This window comes from Euwallacea fornicatus, chromosome 6, assembly GCF_040115645.1.
Source record: "Euwallacea fornicatus isolate EFF26 chromosome 6, ASM4011564v1, whole genome shotgun sequence".
Lineage (NCBI taxonomy): Eukaryota > Metazoa > Arthropoda > Insecta > Coleoptera > Curculionidae > Euwallacea > Euwallacea fornicatus.
Window position 1 is genome coordinate 3,079,913 of NC_089546.1, and position 26,150 is coordinate 3,106,062.

A 26,150-nucleotide genomic window follows, 5' to 3' on the forward strand; every position below is an offset into this window, starting at 1 on the left:
GCGTAAATGGGAAAAAATCCAAAATCATACTAAATACAATATAACAAAGCAGTAAAATTCTGGGGTAACAACTCTTCAAATTTATGGTCGTCGGCGACCTACCAGGTAGTACGAGATCGAAAGTGTGACACGAAATCAGGGGACTAGCCAATCGTTTGATTATGAAAATTGTCCCTTTATTTAAGTTACCAGGATTTACCCTTAACGCAAGAATCTTAAATAAAATTAATTTGCTAATTTTTATGAAGCCAACGCTGATAATTGACTGTTCCAGGGTTTTTGGAAAACACTACTGTGGTCCGTCTTACAAAGATAAAATATCCATGTAAACAAATGCATGCTACATTCACGTGATCTGCTCAAAACGAAAGTATTGAACAGGACCGAAGTCAGGCCACTAGTTTACTTAAAAAGTTTTATAAACAAGCTCTTTTAATAAATAATAATAATAATAATTTTAATATATATATAATATAATAATAATTTAATAAAACTACTAAAACTAAAGTCTAGCGCGTCAAAAGGGTATTATCAATAAAATTACTATCCACTTTTTAATGTCTGCAATAAACACTCTCCATTCAAAATGAAACAAGTTCAAATTACGAAACGTCCTCGTTCTTGTGGAATACTGATCATTCGGACTAGACAATCAACCAATCAACGCCGACAAATCCAGAGATCACGGATTTGGTTTGTTTACGTGGATATTTTATCTTCGTAAGACGGAGTTTAGAGTCCTAGTAATTTTTTTTCTGGAATATATTAAAAATTATCGATGATTTTCAACTATCATTAAGAGTCGGGATAGGTAAAGCAATTTCTTAAAGAAGCACAAAAGAAAGTAACCAAGGAGGCGTAGCAAGAAATACAGCTGGGGGTCCACTAGTGGCGCAGCAATGCATCCTCTGGTCCAAATTCAAGAATTACAGGAACTGCTGAGGCTGTCATACGCGGTAGTGTCGATTTTGGTGCTGCCGTTCTGGTTAAAATGCTCCTTATTTGAATTAAATTAATTTAATGTAATAATTATCTAATACAATATGACAGGAATAACTATCGATACGTCAAATATCCCTCAAATATTGGAAGATTTGAGATAATTTATTATTTCCCATAAATAATCCGTCTAGTAAAATTTAAAGAGATCATAGATCGATCAAATAGGGACTATCCAAAGCGCCAGATCCGGCAGCTACACCTCCCTCATTTGCAGTAGAGACTTTAGTACGGAACATGTGACCAACTTGCCGATTTACCATGATTTTGTGATAATCTCTGCAAAATTGTTTCTGCGACATAGTGTCCACCAATGGTATCCTAAAGTGTCTTACCCGATTATCATCCCGAATATTCCTAATTCAGAAATCATTTCTACTAACGGCGGTGGATTGGGTCCACCTGGACGCACCATGTAACCGACTGAGATGGGAGAATTTATTCTGAAATTATAACATCGATCTGTTGATCTACTGAAATGAGACATTGTGTACAGAAATAGCGGCAATGTAACATTCTCCGGAAGAATTATTGCTGTTTTATTTCTCAATTACACTAAAATGTGGATGATTGGTATATGCTCTTTTTGCAGTGTTTGCTTATAAGAAAATGCAATTGCCAATCAAACTTGAAATCGAGAAAAAAATAAGAATTGAGCATTATTAGGATATGGATCGCACAAGCGTTCTAACGGTGTGTCTTCAAAGCAATTTTGAAAAAAAAAACTTAACCTGTTTTATTACTTACTTTTCCATTAGAATCCATGCAGTTCGTTCTTTACTATCCCTCATTTTTAAAATGGCTTCTCGCACTTCACTACTGTAAATGTTGTTGCCACCTCCTTCTCTTTGGGGTTTTAACACAAACCTAGATATCATATTGCAAAGAAGAAAAAATAGGTGAAGATTTAAAACATTATTGAATTTCAATAATACTTTTTATGTGTGTACTGTGCTCAGCATTAAGCGTACAGAACATTCTTACGTTCAATATGAAAGGAGACAAAAATACATATACAGTGTGACCCATTTGTTTTGAGGTCGGTCTGTAAAAAGTTTATCGAAATGTGCGATTTAGCCCGGATTTTTTTTTAATTAAAGAGCTTGATAAACTGCACATTTTCAGCAAAAATGGCCTGGTTGACATAAAATTCAAGGCCTACTATGACAGTTTCTAGGAGCACAATTTTAATAAATCATATTAGGGATTTTTTTTAGAAAAAATCTGTACGCCACTGGATTGACAACATTTCAAAACGGGCTTGTACAAAATTTTATCGAATAGTTATAAGTAATAACGATTTTGTAGAAGAATTAAAACTGCACCCTCAGTAGTTATTTATTTTGAAAATTTCATAGTAGGCTATGGAGAACAAGTGAAGTGTTTAACTATCAAACAAACGCAACAAACATCAACATCGATATTAAAACTCATTTGTGCTTGATACAAATTAAATTATTAATCATGAAAATTATGGAAAATTTAAGTGTAAGAGAAAAAACAGAAATTGTTCGTCTTGTTGGCTACAACGTGCGCTCGGCAGCAGAAGCTGCGGCAGAATTCAATATCAAACATCCAGATAGACCGGTAAGTCGAAGTACTGTGCAACGCATAAATTATATTTTCGATGAAATTAGATCGGTTTCCAAAAATGTGCTTAAAACGAAGCAAAATGGACGTCGTGGACATTTTCTAAATGACATCATAAGACCATAACTAAGTTGTTATAAACTATACATTTTTGAAAATAAGTAAGTACCTTGTGTGCATTTTTAATTATTCAACAAAATTGTTATTACTTAAAATTATTCAATAAAATTTTGTACAGGTCCGTTCTGAGAGGTGATCAAGTCAGTGGCGTACACGGATCTTTTCTAAAAAAATCGTTAATATGATTTATAAAATTTTGCTCCTAGAAACTGTCATAGTAGACATTGAATTTTATATCAACCAGGCCTTTTTTGATGACAATGTGCAATTTATCAAGCTCTATAAAAAAAATCGGGCTAAATCGCACAATCAATAAACTTTTTACAGATTAACCTCAAAAGAAATGAGTCACACTGTATAGGTAGCTGGATATTTTCATGTGAGACTAGCAAGAAATAATTTTAAAATCCTGCCTGTCCTATCTAAACCCACTTTAATAAATTAAGTAAATTCTTTTCAACCAAAATACAAAACAGTAATTGTCAATTATTCCAGCTTTACTATGATAAGCCGTTTGTTCTGTTCAGAAGACACAAGAGTGTCTTTATCGTACATAGACCATACAGATAGTCCCAAGTTGCAGCGGCAAGGTGTATGTACAGGGTGTCCCAGGGAAACGTGTCCACCCTAAATATCTTTCCTGTTGTTGGTTAACAAAACGCTAAAACACGTCAACTTTGATAGGGAAGAGAAAATCATTTTATGAAAAAGTTGTTTACGAATTTTCATCCCTCTACATCTGAAAACTGCCCCTTTAAAATTTTAAAATTTTAAGACGGGTTGTGTTATACCTCGTTTGTAAAGTAATTTTCATTTCTAGAGGAGCAAACTTTTATTTTTAATTTTTATACATCGATCTTGTGGCAATTAAAAAAAAATCCAATTTTTTTTAAAACCATATTTACTGATTTAATTATTTTATCGTAAGAAATGTTGAAACTAACCTTCTTTCGCTTTCATGCACATGGTTCTCAAAATGTCGTCGCATATTGTTTAACATTTTTGGTGTTATTGACCTGTACTTTGCGATGATTCGAATCCAGAGCACTAGTCAGGGAATCTCGCGAACCACTCCACTGTATCTCTTCTGCCAATGCCTCTTCCAGGAAATTCTTCATCCAGAAATTATCGGACAACAGTATTATAGTGTGGAGGCGTCCATCCTGTTCAAAATGTAATTCATGCTCTAAAGGGAGGCGATCTTGTTCAATTGTTTTAACTATGCTGGGACATATGGCGTCTTGTAGAAGTTGTAAATAGTTTTCTCAATTTTAGCTTCCAGGAATGAAAATTTATACAATAATGTGATCATCCAAAATTCCAACTCAAACCTTCAATTTTTGAGACTGTTGAATATGTATCTATCGGTACAAAAGACAATTGTCGTTACTCCAGTGACGACAGTTATGTCTGTTTAAATGTAACATGGTACTAAAGTAATCACAGAATTCTAATCGACCTAATTTCTTATAAGGAAATCATCATTATTTGATTCCTGTACTAGTTTTATCACGTAAGGGTGAAATTTTACTTCTTTTAAAATTCTATGCACAGTACTTTTGAAACACTGGATTCCTCAGTAATCTTTCCTGTAAATCATCTGTTGTCCATTAATCATAATCCAGAACTGCAATTTAGGCTTCAAAATCTCTCATTGAGCAGTCCACTTCATGTTTCTATTTTAGACGGAACCAGTGTAGTTGAAAATCATTAAAAACTTATAAAAACAAGGATAGCATATCATTGTGTGTGGCATGATTTAAATTAAATGTACGAACTGCCGTTTATGCAGAAATATTGTTTTTGCAATACAGACTCAAAATCTTGATTCTCTCTTATAACGTATAAACCATTTTAACCAAATTGAAAATTAAACGGACTGCAAGGTGATGTCTTGACACAAAACACTAAAACCTCTAGGTGCAGAGAAAAATATCAATAAATTGTTCCTCCGTAAAAATTAGGGTTTATTAGTTTTAAGGGGAATGTTAGAAATGTCAATGTTATTGATAGGTTTGGGACATCGAGACCTTTTGAGTCTAACTGTACACTTCCAGCATTTATTACAACATTAATCGTTAAAATCATATTGTTGGCTTTTGCTTAATTTCTATAAGACCTACATACAAAAATAAAAAATAAAGGCTTGCCCACGTAAAGAATAAAAATACCTTTCAAACGAAGTATAACACAATCCTTTTTCCAATTTAAAAATTTCAAAAGGGCAGTTTTCAGAGGTAGAGAGATGACACTTCGAAAATAACTTTTTTATCAAATGATTCCACCTTCGCTATCAATGTTGACGGGTTTTAGAATTTTTTCTTTAACAAATAACAGGAAAGTTATTAAAGGTAGACACGTTTTCCTGAGACACCCTTTATATCAGAATAACCTGTTCCCATGTTCCCCAATCCCTATCTAAAAAAACGAAACTTTCAATCATTTTACGGACTATCAATTTTTCATTGCATTGAGGCCTTAATAAAACTTAATTTTGAAACGGAACATTTCTTTGAAAGCTTTGCCTATGTTCAAATAGTAAATTGGAATCGGCAAAACAACCTGTGAACAATCTGTGAAATATCCATCAGATGATAGGGCTTTTTTGACCCATTTACTCACTTGAAAGAATCGTATGGAGAAAAGGTTAAGGCAGAACGTATTAAACCGATTCACTCACCGACCAATTTCGCTCAAATATCTTTCTTATGGGTTCTGCGTTAATCTCACCTCCATTCGGTTTTTCCATTTATTTGGACAAAGAGGTCAAATTGAACGTACCATATCACATACTTAATAATTTCATATTGTCGCTTTGGAATAAGTTTAATCGTCATTTCTATTACTAAAATTATGTTTTTCGGAATTACAACAGTGGACTTAAGAGAAAAAAATTGACCCTCTAGAAACCCGTATGAACACAGATTTGCTTTCGAAATTAGCATTGGGTAGAGAATTTTTCTTTTTCATATTTAGGCCAATGCAGTCTCAAAACCTCGCAATCATATTGGAAGAAATAACGAAAAAGTATTTGTTTTATCTTGATACTGAACTAAGTTAAATGTAAATTAATGATAATTCCGACAGAAAATATGAGTAGAACTGCAAAACACCCCATGGGACATTTTCATGTTCTGAATTCTTGCACTTACCACAAATCTTCAAAGTTGCTAAATTTCTCCATTTACATATCAATAAGAGCATGATACATACAATTGTCTTCGTAATGATCTTACTTATAAACTGCTCAATTCTATACCTACCTTTCTGGATTATCTATGGCCATCTGCACCGCCTTTTCTCCCAATTCGTCAAATTCCAGAGCATGCATTTCAGCAAATATATCCCTTACATGCTCTAAGTCCTTCGTGTCAGACACAAACCGCTTTAATACTCCGGGCATTGCTAAAACTTGCTGTACCTTCTTGGTTCCGGCCAAGTGGTATTGTATGGAGGGACACTTGATTGCTCTAGATCTTAACTTTGACTTGCTTCAATATAATATGAATCATAACTATTCGACCTTACTTTTCAATGAGGAGCCGGGCTTGCCATTCGTTTTGAGTTGGATACTGGACTGGAGAATATCCTGAGCGATAGTACACTACACTCACAACAAAATTATCTCTAAAAATCGTTTATTTTTTGCTGCCCCTTTTTGGTTTTTGAGTCTACATACATAACAAGTTGTTTATCTTCGCTCAATCTTCCCCGATCATGCACTTCAGTCAAAGTCCTTCTAATCATCTTTACTTCAGGGTTCATCTTCTTCAGCTCAAATTCATGAAATCTTTGATCACAGATATTATAGGTCACGTCCTCAATAATCATTAAAATGGCTGCTTTTGGATCAGAGTAAATAGTCCAGGCTTCTAGGAGTCCGGTAACTATCCCAGCCAAAGCGTTATTCTCTGGTAACTAAAATGCTTGATTATAGTGGGGTATTTTGGTATTTAAAATGGTTCTTACGTTGCGTAATTTGTCGTAATGTCCCAGTTCCTCTAAAACAAACCTGAAATATGATAATTTAAAGGACCATCAAGGGTATGTAGATGCAAGCAATGAAATAAATACACTTGCACATTTGCTGCGCAACGCCCTGTATTGCCCAAGTTTTTACAAGAAATAACACTTTTATATTGAATACTTATCTAATGCAATATTTAGAATGAAATTACAGTAAATTATTAGTAATTTACGTGAAATTTTAGAAATTATAATAAAAAACGCAAAAGTTGTAAAATGTGATATTTCTAAGAAATAGTCAAATATTTATTAAAACATTGTTTTTTTTGCGTGTTAATATAAAATTTAATAATTAGTACTTAATTATATACCCCTTTATTTCCAAAACTTATTAACATTTAGTGGGCACGGAGGCGATAAGTCGCTGGCCGTACTCGACAGGTATTTTCTTCCATTCGTTGTGGGTTACAGCCCATAAATCTTTCATAGAAGTCGATCTTCTTTCTTTTAAGGGGGTTCTCCAGTACCGTCGAAGGTTCTCTATAGGATTTAAGTCTGGCGACTGTGAGGGCCAATACATAACATCAATAGAATGCGTGATGAACTAATTTTGCACAATCTTTGTCGTGCGCTTTGGGTTGTTATTTTGTTGAAAAACCCATCACAAAGACATGGTTTCCTCGGCATATCGTAACATATGGTTTTTTAAAATGTTTAAATACGACTCTTTAGTTAGAATTCCACCAATTTTTACGAAAGAATCCATCCTAGTCCAAAAAACACATTCCTAGATTTTTATTTCACCACCTCCGTGGTTTGCGATCTTCACCCTATGTTTATATGGAATTCAACGCCGATCTTGGATTGCTTCGCACCAATCCCGAACTATCTAAACTAAACAACATAATCTTGGATTCCTCACTCCACAGAATGTTTTAGTATTTTTTTTTAATTTCGTCTCCCGACCATTCTTAGTATTTTCGTTCAAGATTTCTCCTAGGAGCGTTGTGCGAATTATCCAAACACCGACACTGGCGTTTGACCTAATAGTCTGTAGTTGACTTAGTAAGTATTCCTTAAGCCGTTTTAAAAGTTTCTTTCTCTACCATTCGCACAATTTTTCGATCCATACTAGGAGTAGTTTGCCGAGCTGCATTTTTGTTTTCTTGATACGGATGACTTTAAAAGTGTTCTGGACCATTCCAACAGAACATCGAACAGCTCTTGCAATAAACGGGAACAATGCTACATCAACTTTTAGATTCCTTATTAAAAATTTTTCTTCAGGAGAACAATTCTTGTTACGATCCATTTTTCTATAGGAAACAACAGGATATTCGAAGCAAATAAAGTTTCAAAAACTGATGTCCTATCTACCAAAAATTTTTATCGCAAAAATCAATACTCACTAGATAACGTCACGAGACGGTTATAATGATATCTGTCAAAAAGCACTTAGACAGAAACAATTGAATTTTCCAAATTTTGAATTTTTTGTAGATAAATGTTCTATCATAAAGGGAAATATACATCACACCTACCTAACTGACTTAATTCCTGATAAAATTAGTAGGTTTTAGCAATTACAAGGTTCGTAATAAGTTGATGGGTGTATCTATTTCATTGCTCACATTTGCGGGTGCAAGTACTTATTGATCGCCAATGAGGCCGGACCGAGCCATCCGAAACCAGCGGCAATAGTGTTAAACTCCACCTGCTTCCACGTGTCCAAAGAATCCAACATTAAATCATTACGCACTAATCCTAAACTTATGGGCTGAAATTTGTCATTGAAGATGACATGGAAGCAGTACCAAAAGGATGTGTCACCTGATTAATTCCCTCCTTAAGAACCTCCTCCCATATTTTGTACAAGTTGGCAGTAAACTCATCCACTTGTATGGTGACCTTTAAAGCGTCCCTCAGAAAAACCTCATCGTGAGCCACTTTATGCATAAGTTCATTCAGTGTTGTCTAAAATTTCATGAAACTTATGTTCTGATTTGTGCGATAAAAACATGATCCACATCACAGTACTTGAATTTCGACTGCCTTGTGGAAAATTTTCCTAGGGAAAGCGGTGGGTAGTAATACAAATGGGGCGAAAGTGAGAGAATCCTCAGAGAAATTGACCTTGGACCTAATCCCTATTCCATTCATAACTGCCCAATCCTTTGTCTTGGAGACGAGTTCTCGAAGTTCCTCGTCCTCTAAGGAAATATGAACGCTCGCGGGAAGTCTCGCTTTTGACATATTAATAGTGTAAGTGCTGCTGTAAATTGTAATAAAATATAATATGATATATTATAAATTATTAAATATTAATAAAACGCATCTACGCAACAGACACCTTAACTGTCACAACATTGAATAACTTTCGTCTTTTTACCCTCAACAATTTGATTTTTTTCTGCGTTACAGTAAATATGATTCGAATAAATATTGAAACTAAGCTTCACGTAAATAAGTAACACATACATACCTATTGTTTCGGGACTTAATTTTGCACGTAGCACTATGAAAACTGAAGCCGTAACTCATGTAAATGGCTTAAAATATGTCTACCCACTACCGCAAATAAGTAATATAAAAATTGTAACTGAGATTAAAAATCAATGCCCGTAACGAATGAGGCAATAGAATCAGATAAAAATATGTGGTGAAGAAATCTCTCTACAGACAATTATGCAAGTCGCTTTAATAAGTAATGTTCTAGGTTTTGAAAGATGACACACTCAGTTCCTCAATATCATGTTTCAATAAAACAAACGGTGGGTGAATAATAATAGATTTATTCATATGTCTTTATTGGTATATTTATTAACACTTAATAAAAATTAAATGGAATTACACTCTCAAACTCAATTGTGGTTCATTATTTTTAGTTCAAGTTCGATGATCAATAAATGACTGTTTTTGTTGGTGTAGCAATAATACAGCAATATCATTATTTTATAAATAAATATCGCCAATTGTCAACTAAATATAGTATGCGCACCACGCTACCATATAGTTTTGTATAGAACAAAACGCAGGTGCTACTAAAGTTTACTTAACTGCTTACCTACCTACGTATACCACTAAGTTTCTGTAACGCACAACGTATGTATATGGCTAGCTTTTATCAGTACTGTACTTTGTAACTAAGGCAATATGTGAAATACGATAATGTTTAATTCATAACTGCTCAAATCCGGACATGTGCTGATCACCTATTACAAGTCAAAATTTGCGACATGACTTAAATATAATTAAAATTAACTAGCATCGATTCTTTAACTAGATACATATTGCAAGGGATGATAAAATTACTTCAAAAATACGCTCAATTGCATAAAAATGGACACATTAAAATTTTGATGAATGAGAATCATATAGAAACTTTTTTATTCTCTGTCCAATTTTGATGATTTATTCAACGTTTTTTTATTGGGTGAAAATCGTCAAAAATCGATCAGTTGTATCCAGATTTAGTGAATGCAGCTGAATATATGTATATGTCTTATACAGCAACAAATAAAGTATCAAATAAGATGTTTCTTTTTCAATTCGATTTTTTCAGTTTTCTATTAAATTATGATTTTGTACTAAAATATCAGCAATATTGTAAGAACAATTTATTGGAGCTGCATCGTACGCGTAAAAAGAGGTATCTGTTAACGCTTTAAATACCTACTTCACATGTGGAGTACCTACTACATCAACAAAGCATTTGCGACAATTAAATAAAAAATGTGTAGAGTACAGAGTAGGTACACAGAGTGTCCATTAAATATTCTGCAAAATTCAGGAGGTTATTCCCTGCATTATTCTAAGAATATTTTGTCCTTTGACAATTTTTAAAAAACTTAGTTGTTTCAAAGATACAGAGCAAGAAAAATTTTCATTTTATTACTAAATGTAACATGTAAAACTTTTTAAACTACAAGAACTGTTGAAAAAGACTGTTTCTAACTACGATGCAAGAATCTAATCTTTTCCTCATTAACTGATGAACTCTTTAAAAAACACCAGGATCGTTTCTTATTGAGATACACCCAGCAATTATCCGATTTTTCATACCTTCCACATTTTTCTACTTTTTTTCCACAAACCTTTCAAGCTATTCATCAACGTCTCCGTGAAAGCACATTAAAACGAAATGGACGATCAGGAAAGCCAGTTAAAGTAAGAACACTAGAAGTGGAACACAATGTGCTGGGCATGATAGGAAAGATCCAGGTGTTGACGCTGATTCTTTTTAACCGATAAAGTGAATTCCTCAAGTAATAGATTGGTCGAGATAGATTTAATACACGACTGTTTCACTCAAGGTAGTCATAATCAACAATTTTCTAGATTAAGAAGCTTTGCAAATATTAAGCAATAAAATATTTCTATTTTCGAAAATTTTCTCACTATATTGTGGGAACAAAAAGATTTTTTTTAAATAATCAATAAACAATAGGACGCCCTATATATATTTACTCACAACAAAGCATTTGTTTTCGTTAAGTAATAGTAGCAGTAATATATACTTGAACCATTAATAAATATTAGTATTATCCTTTTGTGACACACGTATGGCACTAGCCTCTCAACCCACTTCCTTAGTCTTTGTAAGAAGCATGTTAAACCTTATACGGTCATTCTTTCACTGCACAACCCCTATATTTCCACTTGAACCGGGGATACTTGTATACAGGGTATTAGGGAAATAACTTTCGTAAATTTAACCAACGTTTAAGAACATAATTTTAAATAAAAAGTTTCTTAAACTAGGGTCGAAAATTAGATGGTTTTTATTAGAAAAAGGGTTAAAGTTGACAATCGAAAAACTAGATTATATGGTAAAATTTGAATAAATGTGTCAAAACGAGTTTGACAAGTATTGACTGTTTTACAAAAAAAAACTTAAATTAATTAGCAATGGCATTGCCAGAAGCAATTTAAAACCGAATTAATAGTTGAGATTTTAGCGAAATCTAACTCGTCAACGCTGCTTTACCAATTGTATGAATTTATTCTGATAATTTTTTTGCATTTCCGATGGACCCGAATTTATCAGTATATTCATTGACCTTTAATTTAATATTTGGTGAATTAACTTCGATATAAAATAAACAAAAACGTATTCACTGCTTGAATATTACGATATGATTTTGATTTATGGAGAGGCTTTACAAAATTCTAAAGAGGCCAGGCGAATTTACGACAATCATTATCCAGAAAGACAGCTATCAGCTCGACAAACATTTATTCAATGTGTCTAAAGACTTCTGGATACAGGTAGCATAATTCCTAAATACCAAGGATGAGATCGAGCGCGAGAAGTCGGTCCAGAAACTGAAAAAGAAATTTTAAACTTCATGGAAGAGGATTCAACAAAAAGTACAAAGAGTACTGTGCGCTAAGAAGGTGTTTCCCAAAAAATTACTCTACCCGTATAATGTACAAATAGTTCAAGCTCTTTTACCGGTTAATTTTGCATCAACGCAACAATTTTGTGAACGGTGTCTTGAATTGCAACAAAAAATCCAAATTTCTTGTCTGGTATTTTATCGACGGACGAAGTTTGTTTTACACAGAATAGAATTTGGAATTTTCACAATTTTCATGATTGAGCGGAAGAAAATCCCCATGTAATAACCCCAAAAAAAAATTCCAACATGAATTTTCAATAAATTTGCAGGCTGGGATTATAAGAAATCAGCTTAAAAGGCTTATTTGTTTTAACCCAAAGATTAAATGGACAATACTATTTAAATTTTTTAACCAATGATTTGCCAATTTGTTAGAAAATGTGCATCTTCAATTGCGTGCGATTGTGTGATATTTACATACATGATGGAACTCCAGCACACATAAGCCGTCCAGTTACTGAGCGCTTAAATAATAATTTTGGAAATAGATGGATAGGAAGAAATGGTCCCAATCGTTAGCCTGCCAGATCTCCGGATCTTAATCCTCTGGATTTTTTCTTTAGGGGTTTCATGAAAAACTTGGTTTAGGCTGCCTAAATAAGGGATGAAAATCATTTGTGATGACGCATTTTCGATGCTACCGATCACATTAGGAATATTCCAGTGATTTTTCAAAGTGTGCGGGAAAAAATTGACTAAAACGATGTCAAGTTTATATACATTCAAATGGTGGACATTTTGAACGCTTAATTTAAAAACCTAATAACGAGGTTCTGAGGTAAATATGGTGAAAAAGTAATGGCGTGATGCTATTACAAATGTACATACATAATTAGGTACTTGTTGAATTTGTTAAATTACAAATCTATATATAAAATTAAAATCTAAATAGTAATAGATTAATAATAATTTCGGCATTGTTGTCTCATGTCGTGTCGCACCAAGCTGATTCACGTATATATAAAAAGGGAAATATTTCTTGTAATCTTTCACGATGCTCGTACCGCAGTAGTGTTTGTGCCGTTTATAAGTAAGTCTGTTGGTACACTCTTGTTTTGTTAATCCCAATTTCCACTAAATATCTTCATAATTTCCAACAGTACTATTAACAGTTGATAATAATAACTTAAGGGAAGTAGTTTTATCTAACTAATGAAGAATTATTTGATATTTTTTTAATTAGTCCCTTAATACTTTAACAAAATACCTATGTAAATACATAGCCCGGAATCAGAAAGAAAAAATTCGTGCATAAACACATAGTTTTTGTCGCTGTTTCGTATCAAAATACTCACCCACGCGATTTTAGAAGTATGACGTGACTTTGCCAATATCCAGAAGAATAACATAATTTCCGATCTGTTTTCCCGGGAAATGGTTGGATTTAGGACACCTGTAGTAAGGAATTTTTTTGTTTAAAATTATGTTTTCTATAGTTGATTAAATTTACGAAAGTTATTTCCCTAACACCCTGTAGAATCTATAAATGAGAATCTGTAGTATGCAGTCATGGTTTAGTGGCTATTCTGTGGAACTTTTGTGAACTTCCAGCCGATGTCCTACCTTTCCATTAGGGAGCAGAACATGGACACCCAGTGAATCTAAATTTTTTTTTCTAAGTTATCAACCTCATGAAGTATATGATATATTCTTCGTTTCTGGAAAAATTGTTAGAAATAATTACCTAAAGTTAAAAGGTCAGTCATATGAAAAAAAGTTTCCATTTTGAAAGAGTTTTAATATATCGAACACGACGTCGCTAAAATTTCAAGATAGATATATAGTAATTTGTTATAAGGTTATCAGGATAGCCAAGGAAACTGTGGCGATAATTAGACTTATGCAACTTACCCCTGTAATTGGCTAGTTGTTAATTCCGCGCAACAATGAGGCACTGTAAATCACATTATTGTAATACTAAATTCCATAGATGAATGATATTTTTTTAATTTAAGCTTCAGGCACTATCGGTGTCATCAAACTTTAATATTATTTATATACTAATTGAAACAACAGTTAAGGGGATAAATGTAAATCAGTGACTTGTGTTAAAACAAAAATAAAGAAACTAGATTTTCTTAGGATATTAATTTAAAAATCTATTTATATAAAATATATATCAACTTTCATAAACAATGTTTTTTTAAGACACTTGAAGCTTAAAATGATTTAAGAGCTATCTAAATGAACCTTAATTACAGAGTGGTCGTTTGAAAGCGAAACACATGCAGTTTTGAATAGCTTAGAGAATTTATGAAAAACGCTTCGATGCTTAAAACATATTTTTGAAAGGGAAACATTTTGGGCTAATTCCGACTCCTTAATCTGCACTGGGGTTATGAAGGACATTCAAATATTTAAAAAAATGACTTGTCACTTGACTCCCTTTATTTAAGATTTTGGAAAGAGCAGACTCCCACTTAAGCGGTTGCAGGTAAGGGAATCTGAATTAACCTAAAATGTTTCCCCCTCAAAAATAAGTTTTACGCATCCAAGCGTTTTTCATAAATTCTCTTAGCTATTCAAAATTGCGTGTGTTTCATTTTCAAACGGCCGCCCTGTATATATAAGATCAATATTACATTTGACTAGTAGCTATTAAATTTTACAAATCTGGAAAATTACAAAACATGTGAGAATTGCTCATGCATTCTTCTTTCATTCACATCACATTACTTTGAAATTAATATATTAAGGATATTTATGCGTTACTTAATAAAGGCCCCCTATGAATAATAGGTCATTAGATCGACCTTGAAAAGTTATGATAGGAGTATGGAATCCATTTTCTTCTAACTTCAACCATTAGAAAGCTAGAACCATTAAAAAAGTAAAAAATGTAATATTGTAAACTTTAATATTTCCTAAACAATTCATAATCGGAATCGACTGTTATATGAAGTAATAGCAAAGTTTTGACATGAATTCAAAAATCCAATAACAAATAGCTCATTTCAATTATAAATCTTTTTCAAGTTGCTACTCAACCGTCATTTATCATCTTTTGACATTGGGATTTATGTCAACATTTAGCACTTATACAGTAGTTACACTTTACCAAGGCTTAACTTTCTATAAAGAGGGTTGCCTTTATTTATAATCGCGATGTTGTATGTGTAACAATAGCAAATATAGATTTTTCTTCACCTACTTGGATTCAAATCTCAAAAGAAAATTTCTGTGAATTGTTAAACAATTCGGAAAGTATTTGTAATGAAAATTGACTTCTCTTCTTATCCTAAAATAAGCAGCTTGATATTCCTGCCATATTACTATAGCACTATATCGACCTATTCTGCAACTACAAAGTAACAAACTACAAAAGTAAAGCTTTCTTGATAAAATATTAAAGGCACGTAATAAATGGCGATAATGTAATAATAACTACCATAAAAATAACAAATCCTATAGCCACTATACTACTTAGGTATGGTCCACAATTTACAAGTCAATTTTCTTAAGTGTGGTTGCCAGTCATTCAATATCGATCAAGTAGGGGCTATCCAGTGCTCCAAAACCCGCAGCAACACCTCCCTCATTTGCAGTCGATACTTTCGTGCGAAGCATATGGCCTACTTGACGGTTAACCATAATTTTCTCAGAATCTCTGACATAGACATCTTCTCAAGAGTGGGTCATTAAAAAAGGGGGGAAAAACTTACCCGATGACCACTCCAAACACCCCTAATTCAGAGACCATCTCTACTAATGGAGGAGGATTAGGACTTCCTGGACGGATCATATAACCCGTAGAAAATGGAGGATTTATTCTGAAATTGGTGACGAAAAGAATATACCATGAATGTCGAATTTTGTAAAAATTTGAGCGTGACAAAAAAACGTCAATCCATTAACTATTTTATAAAAAAAAGTACTAATATGGATATTCCAAAAATGAGAAGTCAATTTTGGTAAGAGTCAAGATCCTATAGATGTCACTGGCATCATTTTACTAGAAATGTCAATATTGAGTTTATTGATACCAAATAAGCATTAGTTACTTTACAATAAATGGCAAAAACCAAACCGTTCGATTTCGAAGTCGGATACCATTGAATATGTGTATACAGTCTCTATGTACCAAACTCGAGAATCCAAACTATAATTCCCAACATTTTCTGTTACCTCTCCATAAGAATCCATGCAGTTCTCTCTTTACTGTCTTTCATTTTCAATATGGCGTCTCTAATCTCTGTTCCATAAATGTTATTGCCTCCTCCTTCTCTTTGTGGTTTTAAAACAAACCTAAACAAAAAAGATGCCAATTTTGAATTCTTTAATGACTTGGTATTGAAAAAGTTTAATATGATGTGCACTGTGCTATTAGGACGAATGGAAAATATCATATAGAACGAAGAACTTATAAGTTTCAGATTCATTTTCGCTTTGCTACAAAATTCATGAATAAAAGAAAATCAATAAAAATAAAAGTTCAGCTTAACTAATAAAACACCATTGCAAATTTTGAGATATTTAAATTCAAATCAGTACAGTTCGCCTTAAAATTAAACGCATATTAAAAAGAATTGTAAAAATTCGTTACAAGTTATATGTGATATAATTTTTCAGGCGCGTCAATTAAACCAAAAGAAAAATAGTAATTTAAAAGTTCGGAAATTTAAGTGGAATTTCCAGTCGAAATGAATAAATTGAATAATAGAGAATACAAAAATAAAAATTAACAGTTTAATGTCTTCAAACTAAGCCAGACAGGAGAGATGCTCAGTTTGTACTTTTCTACATTAAGATCTCAAAATGATTACATTTTTGATGATTTTATTCTTCATATGAGCCTCGAACGTTCACAGTCAAAATGAACGAGAAGATGTACAAAATCAGCGATTCCCTATAAGTAAATTAGAATTTAGAGGTTTTCACTACACAATGTTCTAAAATTCACAAAAAGCAATCGCATTACAATAGTCAATTAGAAAGATCCATTTAAAAGTTTTTAGCTGTAAAAATCAGTTACATTCTACCTTAGGTTAACTAAAATTTGGCACTGGAAGGGATAATGGTTGTATCCTCCTCAAAAGTGGACACTACTGTCAATTTATTTTCAATTTAATTAAATCTCTGTGTACCATTTTATCGACTATCTCACAAAAAATTAACAAAGCTATAACTCAGTCATTTATTTAGTACTTCTCTGTTAGGAACACGGGTAGAATAAAGACGTATTACTTCATATAAGTTCTGATTGTTTTGGAAATACGCTTCAAGCATATCTGTAAATTCACTGTTCATCTTTAAATATTTTCAATTGATATTGGCACTTGATAATTTTCGCCAATAACAACGTTACTAACAAGAAATCATCTGTACTACGTGGCAAACAAAATTAATAACATCTATTTTGAACATTTATTGTGACATATTACTCACATATTTAAATTTTTGTCAGTTAAAAACTGTTTTAATTTGTCATAAATTATTAAATTCAGAAAGACACTTTCTATTAAAAAAAAAATGGATTTATATAGAAAGTTCTGAAGTTTCCACCTGAAGCTGAAAAACTTGAGTTAAAAAAACGATATTATTTAAAAACCTGAACAATATAATTTTATTGGGTTTTTAGTTAATAAAAATTCGTACATAAATAACTCAGTTATAGCTTCGCCCATTTTTTTTATATATATATTATTATATAAGGCAACTAGCATTAATACCTCTCCGGATCATCAAGGGCCATTTGTATAGCTTGATCCCCAGATTCGTCGAAATCCAATCCGTATAATCCGGTGAATACCTCCCGGACATCATTAATTTTTTTCGCTTCTGTAAGAAATAGTTCTAAGGCACCTGGTTTCGCTAACGCCTGTTGCACCTTCTTAGTTCCAGCTAAATGATATTGAATCGAAGGACATTTAATTGCCTGTGATCTTTAAGCAGAAATCGTTATTTTATTCGCACTTTTCTAGATGTACCTTATTAAATACCTTTCGATAAGTAATCGCGCATCCCATTCCTTTTTACTCGGTATCTGTTCTGGTGAGTATGCGGATCGATAATATACAACACTAACCACATAATCATCTCTACCAAAAAAATATACATTTCAACCTCCAATGAAAATAGCAATTCTTCAACATACATAATGAGTTGTTTGTCCTCCGTCAAACTACCTTCCTCATGCACCTTGGTCAAACTTTTCCTTATCAATTTTACTTTAGGATTTAGCCGCTTCAGTTCGAATTCATGAAACCTCTGATCACAGATATTGTAAGTTACATCTTCAATTATCATTAAAATAACTGCGTTAGAATCTCCGTAAATTTTCCACGCTTCTAAAAGTCCTGTCGTTATCCCGGTTAAAGCATTATTTTCCGGTAACTAAGGATGTGCACAAATAAATGATGTGGGTTTTGAGATTAAGGAGCAAACTTACATTTTGAAGTTTATCATAATGCCCCAATTCCTCTAACACATATCTAAAAGAAATTCACCAATCAATAAAAGCATTCATGAATGAAGGTTTGGTGAATGTGACAAATTTTCAAGAGAAAAAAACAAAATTAATGGAGTTATATTCATATTTAAAATTAATTTGCATTACCTATTACAAATTGAAACACCGTTTCCCACTCCCGCCAAGCTAACTGAGATAGTATTGAACTCCACTTGTTTAATTTTATATTGATCACCATGCAACATATAGTCTGATCGGAATAATCCCAAAGATAGCTTCTAAAAAGAGAAATCAAAATTAAATTCCGGCAAATTCAACTAAACTAGTGCAAATCATATATGTTCAATATTGATGGCAACAACAATTATGACACAATAGCACCCAACCTTCATTTTTAAATCTGATATCACACAAAAAGATGCACAGTTCTGGTTGGTGGGAAAAGTTGCAGTTATTAGTACTTTCAAATTTTAAAAAATTAAAATGGGATGATAAATCGTTACCTATTTATATTTAATGAAGCCGGGCCTAGCCAACCAAAACCGGCAGCAATAGTGTTAAACTCAATTTGCTTCCAAGTATGCAATGAATCCAACATTAAGTCGTTGCGTACCAACCCTAAGCTAAGTGGCTAAATGAAGAAAACAAAAAACAATGAGTGACTAATGTGCAATGGAGTGATTGAACGGAAAAAATAGCTTAAATGAATAACACAATTTTTTAATTAAAATATATAGCTGTAAAATATTTTTAGACACATGATTGGAAACAAAAATACATATAAGGATACATGTTTACAAAAGGCAACATATTTTTATGAATTTATTTCTGTAAATCTATGAAAACATGAAAAAAAATGTAGTTGTGTAGTAAAATACTTAGAAATTGATGTATTTTATTACCCCTCCAAACATTTAACATTCCCGAGTTTATGCAGAGGGCTGTTTACCTAGCCCGTTCATTAAAAGTTTACTAGGAACTAAAAGTGACACGAATTTGAAAATTTTGAATCAAATCAACTCTACATATACTATTTAAAAAATATATTTACAATTTCCTGTCACATCCGGTTTAACCGGATATAGCTGTCAACCTGCTTATTTTAAATGGGTTTTAATTTACCAAAATAATATTTTGGGCCCCCAACATATTATTTATACAAGTATTTAAAACTATTTCAATTTTTTGAATTAGCGCAGCATTGGAGCGAATTTTATACATAATGAAAGAATAAATTGGAAGTGAAGCATTTTAACATATTAATTTCTTTACATAAGCATATACATTCTCTGTAATAATATTTAATTTTTTTTTGTTTTGTTAATATATATATTAAGAATATTTAAAAAAATATTTATTAAAGCAAAAATTAATCAATAATAAAAAAAACCAACTTAATTGTATCCACTCAATTATTGCATATAAAAATCTAAGAAGGTCAATATTTCAAAAACTATAATATTTTGCATAAGAATAAATATAGTTATATAAATTCAAAATGACTCCATCTATTTCCAACTGAAAACTTTCCATCACTACTAAATACCCTGTTTAATAACCATTTCCAAAGAATTTCAAAAACAGAATAACTTTTATATACAATTTTACCTGTGTGACTCCTTCATCCAATACAGTTTGCCAAATTTTATACAATTTCCCTGTAAATTCATCTACTTTTATTGTACCTTGTAAGGTATCTCTTAAAAATTGTTCATTATGAGCTACCCTGTGCATAAGTTCATTTAGTGTTGGCTAAAAGTTAATAATACTAATTATAATGAACACTTCTATACATTTTTTAAATACTTACTTGGATATCAACGGCTTTTTGGAACTCTTTTCTAGGATAAGTTGAAGGTAATAATATAAAAGGAGCAAAACTTATAAAATCTTCAGAAAAAGAAGTCTTGGAACGAATTCCTATACCATGCATTATGGCCCAATCTTTAGATTTTGAAACTAGGTCTTTCAACTCCTTTTCATTAAGTGGAATTGGAATGCAACTAGGAAGCCTTGCTAGCTGAGACATGTTTTAAGATTCCTTAGCTTTGAATTTTCTAATCTGAAGTATTAAATTTAACTAAATATTGATTCCAAGTTAAATTCTCTGCTCAAGGAACGATGAAGCTTTTCAAAACCCCTTAAACAAAATATATAATATGTTAAGACCTACTATAACCAGGCATGTAGAAAGTAGAGAATATGAATTTATATTTTTATAAATTATCCAAAAGAGTGCAGTAAACTGACAATTAATCTGAAAATGGCAAGACAAGGTACTTTGTTCTTTGATCAAATTCAAATGGATTTTTTGAGTTTTTTATTCACTCATTGTGCCATTTTGTTTTTCCAATGTATACATATAAGTTTATGGAGGCGTGAGTCTCACAGACTAAACATATAAACTAAATTCAGACAGACTTAATTTCTCTCATGTTCTGTCCTACTTAATTGGTAAATTAGGGTATTACTAGCACCTCACAAATAATGCTGACACATATAATTAAAATACGTAGAAATAAATATCTCTCTAGTCTATGAAACTTGTCACACCCATTCTAGGGTTAGTATAGGTAATTAACTATGTCTCAACAACTTTAAATAATGGAAGTTCAAAGGAAAAAATCTTATTCACAAACATGACCAAGAAAAACACAATAATCTATTCACCCTGCGTTAAAAAAAATATCTATTTAAGCAAAGTGTATTTGTAACCAATCAACTAACATTGTGGTAAGATAACTTGCTATTTTCCATTGTTATCATTTGGATAAGTTGTTATTCAATTTCTCAGTGTCCTTATTGGTGGCTCAAATTGCAAATGTTCACTTAATAGACTAACAAAATACCCACAGAAATTTTTGTTTACTATTAAGTTAACTTTTAAAATTAAACTTTTTTGAAAGAATAGTAGTGGAGAATTTCAACATTTTTGTGGACTGTGAAATAGAAACCATTCATGTTTTTGAACAAAAAACACTTGTATTTTAATTTTTAGAGACGTATTAAATAAAAACAATTTGAATAGTAATAAATTTTGAATTCTTTAAACTTTTCTTTGTATCACAAGACAGGGTGTTTCATAACAGTATGATAAAAATTTACAAGGTCAATCTATAGAAGATTTTAAGAACAAAAGTTCATATAAATATGGCCCCTTTTTCACTTTGTGTCTAAAATACAGAGTGATCAAAAAAATACTTAAAATTTTTTTTTGTAATAAGCCTGTTTTAACATAAAAAATGTTTTTATCAAAAAGGGTAGAGTATAAAATAGGCGTAAACACTCATCTGCTAAGAGAAAAATAATGTCTTCAATTTCAGAAGTGGCACCCCCATTGATGTGTCCCTGAACATTTTTTACAAAAAGTATTTTATACTACTGGTTTTTTAAAATATACTTCTATTTTCTGAACACTATGTTTTAGTGATAAAAAAAAGTCTTTTGAATATTTTTCAGAAAGTTAACATAAAAAAGAATTAAATATTCTTTTCTAACTAATATTAAAACTACTAGACTAAATTAAGTATAATATTATAATATTTAATAGATTTTTTTTCACAGAAATTCAACATTCAGAAAATTGTTTTAATTTAAAACAAACAACTGAGATATATTTTTCATTTAAAATGTTTAGGATCACATCAATGGGGATGTTTTCAATGAAATTAAAAAAGTTGCCTTCCTTTTAAAGATACATCTGTACACCTATTTTATGGTCCCCAATTTTCATCAAAATATTTAATGCCAGAATGAACATATTAGAAAAAAATTAAAAATATATTTCTTTAATCACCCTGTATTTCAACAATGAAGCAAAAACAAACCCTTAATGAATTTTTGACACACTATTGTGAAACATCTTAAATTATATATTCATTTTTATGTTATATTTAAGACAGTTCTAAAAAGCCAATCCTACCAGTTCTTGAATATTATTCTTGAGAAAGAACATTTTGTAATAGAAATTCAATTAGAATATGACAAAGCATAAATAACTATATAGATAGTTGTTTGAATTATTATGCAAGTTATACAGATAAAATCACTTAACAATAAATTATCTAATGTTGGATTTTGAAAAGCCTAACTAAATCAACAATAGCAGTTAATTATTAGATGTCATTTCCAAGCAAATTATACATGTGGTAGCGTAACTAATTACGAATTAAATACTTACACATCATATACGAAATAATTAATAATATGAAAGAAATATTAAAAACTATAGAATATAGATATAACTTACCTAGTAAATAGAACAAAACACAAATAACTATCATAAAACATTAATAATACAAACTCTTTTCTTTATAATTTTAATTATTCTTAAATCTTATTCAAAAATCGTAACAATTTAAAAACTTGACAAGTTTTGTGAATTTTATTTTGAATTTGTAATATACCAATTTTATTTGTTTACTTTTGTTGACAACTGTGAATGACTGAATGAAATGAAAATGACTGACATGTTGACTTTTTGTGCGAAACATTTTCCTTTTACCATACTGACTTTTCAATACTTAAAAAATTCCAAAACAATCCAAATTAGTATTTCCGTTCTTTTCTGTTTTTAACGATTTATTATACATGTTAGCCTCGAAATATACTAAAAATAACGGATTGTGGAGCACTTCCTTAACCCACATTTTGAATGCGCAGCACAGCATGCATAGGCAGGGGATGAGCCGGAATAGTTAGAGTTGTTGCGGGCATCGATCACGTCGTTATCGAGAAGTCGTGATATTTGGTATTCGTAATATCGTAAGGTAATTGGTATTATAAGAAAAGGGATTTGGAATTTTCCATAGACCAGAATTTTCTTATTTTCAATAAATTACGTTTCCATTGCCATATATCATAAAAGTTTTATTTTCAATAACAATTGAATTTTACTTTTTAATAATTTACTCGAATTAATACTGAGAGTTGTATTCCTATCTTTTTGAAGTGAGTTTTTGTAATTATTATTTTACGTTCCTGTAACCATTGCAGTATTTACCTTTTATTTTTTAACTGACAGTCCTCTAACCCCATCACAAATTTTCAGCATTACATAACTTTGAATCACAGCAAATTTTAGAGAATTGACTGTGTTAAGACCATTTTTTTTATCATTTTACTTCAAAGATATAATACAGTAATTTATTTTCATAAAACCAGGTAACCAATAATGGCCGGAGGAAAAGTATCTACTGTTGCAAAACCACAAATCCGAAGCCTTCTTAGGACTCAAATTAAACTGAATTTGATTGTTGCTCTTGGTATGTGTACTGTTGCAGCAGTAGCAATGAAGGTCTTATATAATGATAAGAGGAAGGAAGCATACGCTAACTTCTATAAGTAAGTATCCTAAAGTTAGGTTGAGTACTGAGTAAGAACGATGTTGAAACTCATATGAGTTTTGTTGAAACAGAAAAGTAAACCAATTCTAGATTATTAGAAATATGTGTGTAGACTTCTAAAAAATTTTCCAACTTACTGAGTAAATATTTTTTAATGTCTAAAATAGGATTACCTTCCATTTCACATCTAAGAATGGCTCTCATACATTGAATAAATGAATCCTTTTGCACAAACTCTTTTTTAAAACAATTCAGAGGAACATGATATTCCACTTTCCTTGTGTTTAACCTAGCATGCATTTAAGCAATATATCAAGAAAATATTATGCTTTCTGTTATACTTCAACACTCAAAATTGACAAAGTCCTTGCCCCCATAGCATTTTTAAACTGAACTTAGACATCCTAGAAACTTAGCTATCTCATTTTCCAATTATCTGATTGGAAATTTTGGGATCTTAACACTATTAGAAGTGCTAAGGTGTTTAAACAAGTAAGGCTCTTGACAAAGCAACTTACAGAACAACAAGTAAATGAACTTGTTTTAATTTGAAAACTTAAGTGAAAGTCTAATGAATTAGACTATTTTTGCAAGAACTATATTACTTATGACCTTTGATTGGCGATTTTGGTTGTTTTGTTCAGTTTACTAGGTTATGCTTTGCATATTTAGGCCATCCCACTACTATCTGAAATAATTGCATTTTTAACACCTGTATTAATCTACATTTTACTTTCAACAATTTTGCTAGAGCAAAAAATTGACAGGTATTAAGTTGTAAGAAAATATACCTACACTTTTTTTGTGATGTATATATATGCATAATTAGTCAAAGAGTTCAAAACATTATTATTTATTGATATAACTTATGCAATATTTGTTTCAAATTATGTTTCAGGAACTATGATATCAACAAGGAGTTTGAGAAAATGAGAGCAAAGGGTTTGTTCGATTCCTGTTAAATACTTAAAATATTCCCTAGGAAACTGGTAGATCTTCTCCTATAGTAATCTCGCAAAATATCGTTGAATACCACTCATTCTACAATAATGTATTTATTTTGTTCCAATAAAATTTAGTGCTATCAAAAATAACTTTCGTCATATTTCATTTCAACAAAAAACATGGTTTTAATCTTTCAAAAAAGAACAGCCTATAATGTTATCCTTTAATGATATGAATTTTATTTCCACCATTGAAAATTATTTAACATCTCTGGAGTTAAGGATGAAATAAAGATACTTAAAAAAATGTTTAATTAAAACATACGACATTTTTGCTTGCTTCAAAAACGATACAGTATACAATAAAATTAAGAAAATTCTGTAATTTTTTTCTCATGAAGTGTACAAAAAGTAATTGCATTTTAAATAAAAAACATGATCAACTTTTGCATTTTTCTGATATCAAATAAATTTCTCAATCCTTTGATATCTTGTACACTTTATTTTTTCTATCATATCCACGCACGGCAGTTTCTGGTTATTGTCAACAGAATGTAGATAATAGTTACTATTTTATTATCTCTTTAAAATAAAAAAGTGAAATCAAGACCTTCAACAGTTCAAAAAAACTCAACAAAGATGCTCCATAAATCTTTTTTTGAATTGTTAAAATGAAAGCTTGCTATTTACAATTCTATTTCTCCTCACCGTATCTAGCGGCAAAACTCGATGCTTACACATCGACTGGTCATTTTTGTGTGCCGGTGCGGAATAATTATACGCGAACAAAAATACATTTTTTTATTAAACTTCTCAAAAATGCAAGAGTAGAAATTGGGTTAAATTATGATATAGAGCTTTTTCATGTAAGAGGAGAATCTGCCAGAATTGAGATATGAATGAATAAATGGAAATGACCAGTTTCACATCGCCTTTACGTATTAGTCCTCAGAGGTAATAAATATAGACGTACAGCGACACAAACGCCTATGATAGCGTCGAGGCTATCTACCACGTTAAGCATATCACTTAGATGAATAGTCAATGAGTCTTTTTCAGATTGCCGTAGTTACAGTGTATTGGCTGAACGTAGATTATACTTAAATTCTATATCCAACAAAGGTAATTGTTGGATATTCCGTCCATAAAAAAACCATCATCTGCGGATGATGGATGCCAGGCTCTAAGCATTCGGGCATCCTACCAAACCAGAGAATGCTGTACATAGGCGTAACTTACAGTACATTACATCATGATGAAGGGAAGTCAAATATTAGTGAAATACACTTTACAACACTTTAATTTTGGTACAAGATAATATACGAACAAGTACGTTTGAAACTTGCTTCACGATCGAGTTCATTCAAAAGTTACT

General features: G+C 31.5%; 3 protein-coding genes across 8 annotated transcripts; 1 reads left to right on the forward strand and 2 right to left on the reverse strand.

Moving 5' to 3' along the window:
* Positions 1-678: 678 nt before the first annotated feature.
* Positions 679-10,229, reverse strand: LOC136339787 (glutathione synthetase-like). 3 transcript variants are annotated; one of them, XR_010732206.1, is made up of 12 exons: positions 9,158-10,226; positions 8,713-8,947; positions 8,506-8,649; positions 8,325-8,452; positions 6,679-6,721; positions 6,389-6,627; positions 6,238-6,336; positions 5,973-6,185; positions 1,747-1,866; positions 1,335-1,442; positions 1,049-1,278; positions 680-994 (listed from the first exon to the last, which is right to left on the reverse strand). XR_010732206.1 is itself a non-coding variant. In XM_066283276.1 (11 exons), the coding sequence occupies exons 1-11, from the start codon at positions 9,214-9,216 to the stop codon at positions 1,149-1,151; spliced, it is 1,515 nt and encodes a 504-aa protein (XP_066139373.1). In that variant the 5' UTR covers positions 9,217-10,229; the 3' UTR covers positions 679-1,148. The 3 variants fall into 3 exon arrangements, 2 of the variants coding, with proteins under 2 accessions (XP_066139373.1, XP_066139372.1); XM_066283276.1 differs by having other exon boundaries at positions 679-1,278; positions 8,713-8,944; positions 9,158-10,229; XM_066283275.1 differs by having other exon boundaries at positions 680-1,278.
* Positions 10,230-14,150: 3,921 nt separating this feature from the next.
* LOC136339788 (glutathione synthetase-like) lies at positions 14,151-22,964 on the reverse strand. Of its 2 annotated transcripts, none has more exons than XM_066283278.1 (11): positions 22,736-22,964; positions 20,297-20,626; positions 20,095-20,238; positions 18,990-19,117; positions 18,466-18,508; positions 18,172-18,410; positions 18,017-18,115; positions 17,747-17,959; positions 16,203-16,322; positions 15,740-15,847; positions 14,151-15,684 (listed from the first exon to the last, which is right to left on the reverse strand). In XM_066283278.1, the coding sequence occupies exons 2-11, from the start codon at positions 20,513-20,515 to the stop codon at positions 15,552-15,554; spliced, it is 1,446 nt and encodes a 481-aa protein (XP_066139375.1). In that variant the 5' UTR covers positions 20,516-20,626; positions 22,736-22,964; the 3' UTR covers positions 14,151-15,551. The 2 variants fall into 2 exon arrangements, with proteins under 2 accessions (XP_066139375.1, XP_066139374.1); XM_066283277.1 differs by lacking the exon at positions 18,990-19,117 and adding an exon at positions 18,634-18,764 and having other exon boundaries at positions 22,736-22,898.
* On the forward strand, positions 15,042-24,925 carry LOC136339805 (cytochrome c oxidase subunit 6C-like). Of its 3 annotated transcripts, none has more exons than XM_066283307.1 (3): positions 15,042-15,052; positions 23,650-23,829; positions 24,730-24,925. In XM_066283307.1, the coding sequence occupies exons 2-3, from the start codon at positions 23,660-23,662 to the stop codon at positions 24,791-24,793; spliced, it is 234 nt and encodes a 77-aa protein (XP_066139404.1). In that variant the 5' UTR covers positions 15,042-15,052; positions 23,650-23,659; the 3' UTR covers positions 24,794-24,925. The 3 variants fall into 3 exon arrangements, with proteins under 3 accessions (XP_066139404.1, XP_066139403.1, XP_066139402.1); XM_066283306.1 differs by lacking the exon at positions 15,042-15,052 and adding an exon at positions 23,126-23,255; XM_066283305.1 differs by lacking the exon at positions 15,042-15,052 and adding an exon at positions 23,296-23,436.
* Positions 24,926-26,150: the final 1,225 nt, after the last annotated feature.

What these genes read in the sequence shown, in the direction of transcription:
- LOC136339787 (XM_066283275.1), bottom strand. Translation starts at nt 9,216, where the DNA reads ATGAGTTACGGCTTCAGTTTTCATAGTGCTACGTGCAAAATTAAGTCC. An exon ending in GAAGATAAACAACTTGTTAT is followed by an intron (nt 6,337 to 6,388) that starts GTATGTAGACTC and finishes AACGATTTTTAG; the next exon opens with AGATAATTTTGTTGTGAGTG. An exon ending in GCCATAGATAATCCAGAAAG is followed by an intron (nt 1,867 to 5,972) that starts GTAGGTATAGAA and finishes TATGATATCTAG; the next exon opens with GTTTGTGTTAAAACCCCAAA.
- LOC136339788 (XM_066283277.1), bottom strand. Translation starts at nt 20,515, where the DNA reads ATGTCTCAGCTAGCAAGGCTTCCTAGTTGCATTCCAATTCCACTTAAT. An exon ending in ATTATGATAAACTTCAAAAT is followed by an intron (nt 18,411 to 18,465) that starts GTAAGTTTGCTC and finishes GCACATCCTTAG; the next exon opens with TTACCGGAAAATAATGCTTT. An exon ending in GTGTTTGGAGTGGTCATCGG is followed by an intron (nt 15,685 to 15,739) that starts GTAAGTTTTTCC and finishes TGTCTATGTCAG; the next exon opens with AGATTCTGAGAAAATTATGG.
- LOC136339805 (XM_066283307.1), top strand. Translation starts at nt 23,660, where the DNA reads ATGGCCGGAGGAAAAGTATCTACTGTTGCAAAACCACAAATCCGAAGC. An exon ending in GCATACGCTAACTTCTATAA is followed by an intron (nt 23,830 to 24,729) that starts GTAAGTATCCTA and finishes ATTATGTTTCAG; the next exon opens with GAACTATGATATCAACAAGG.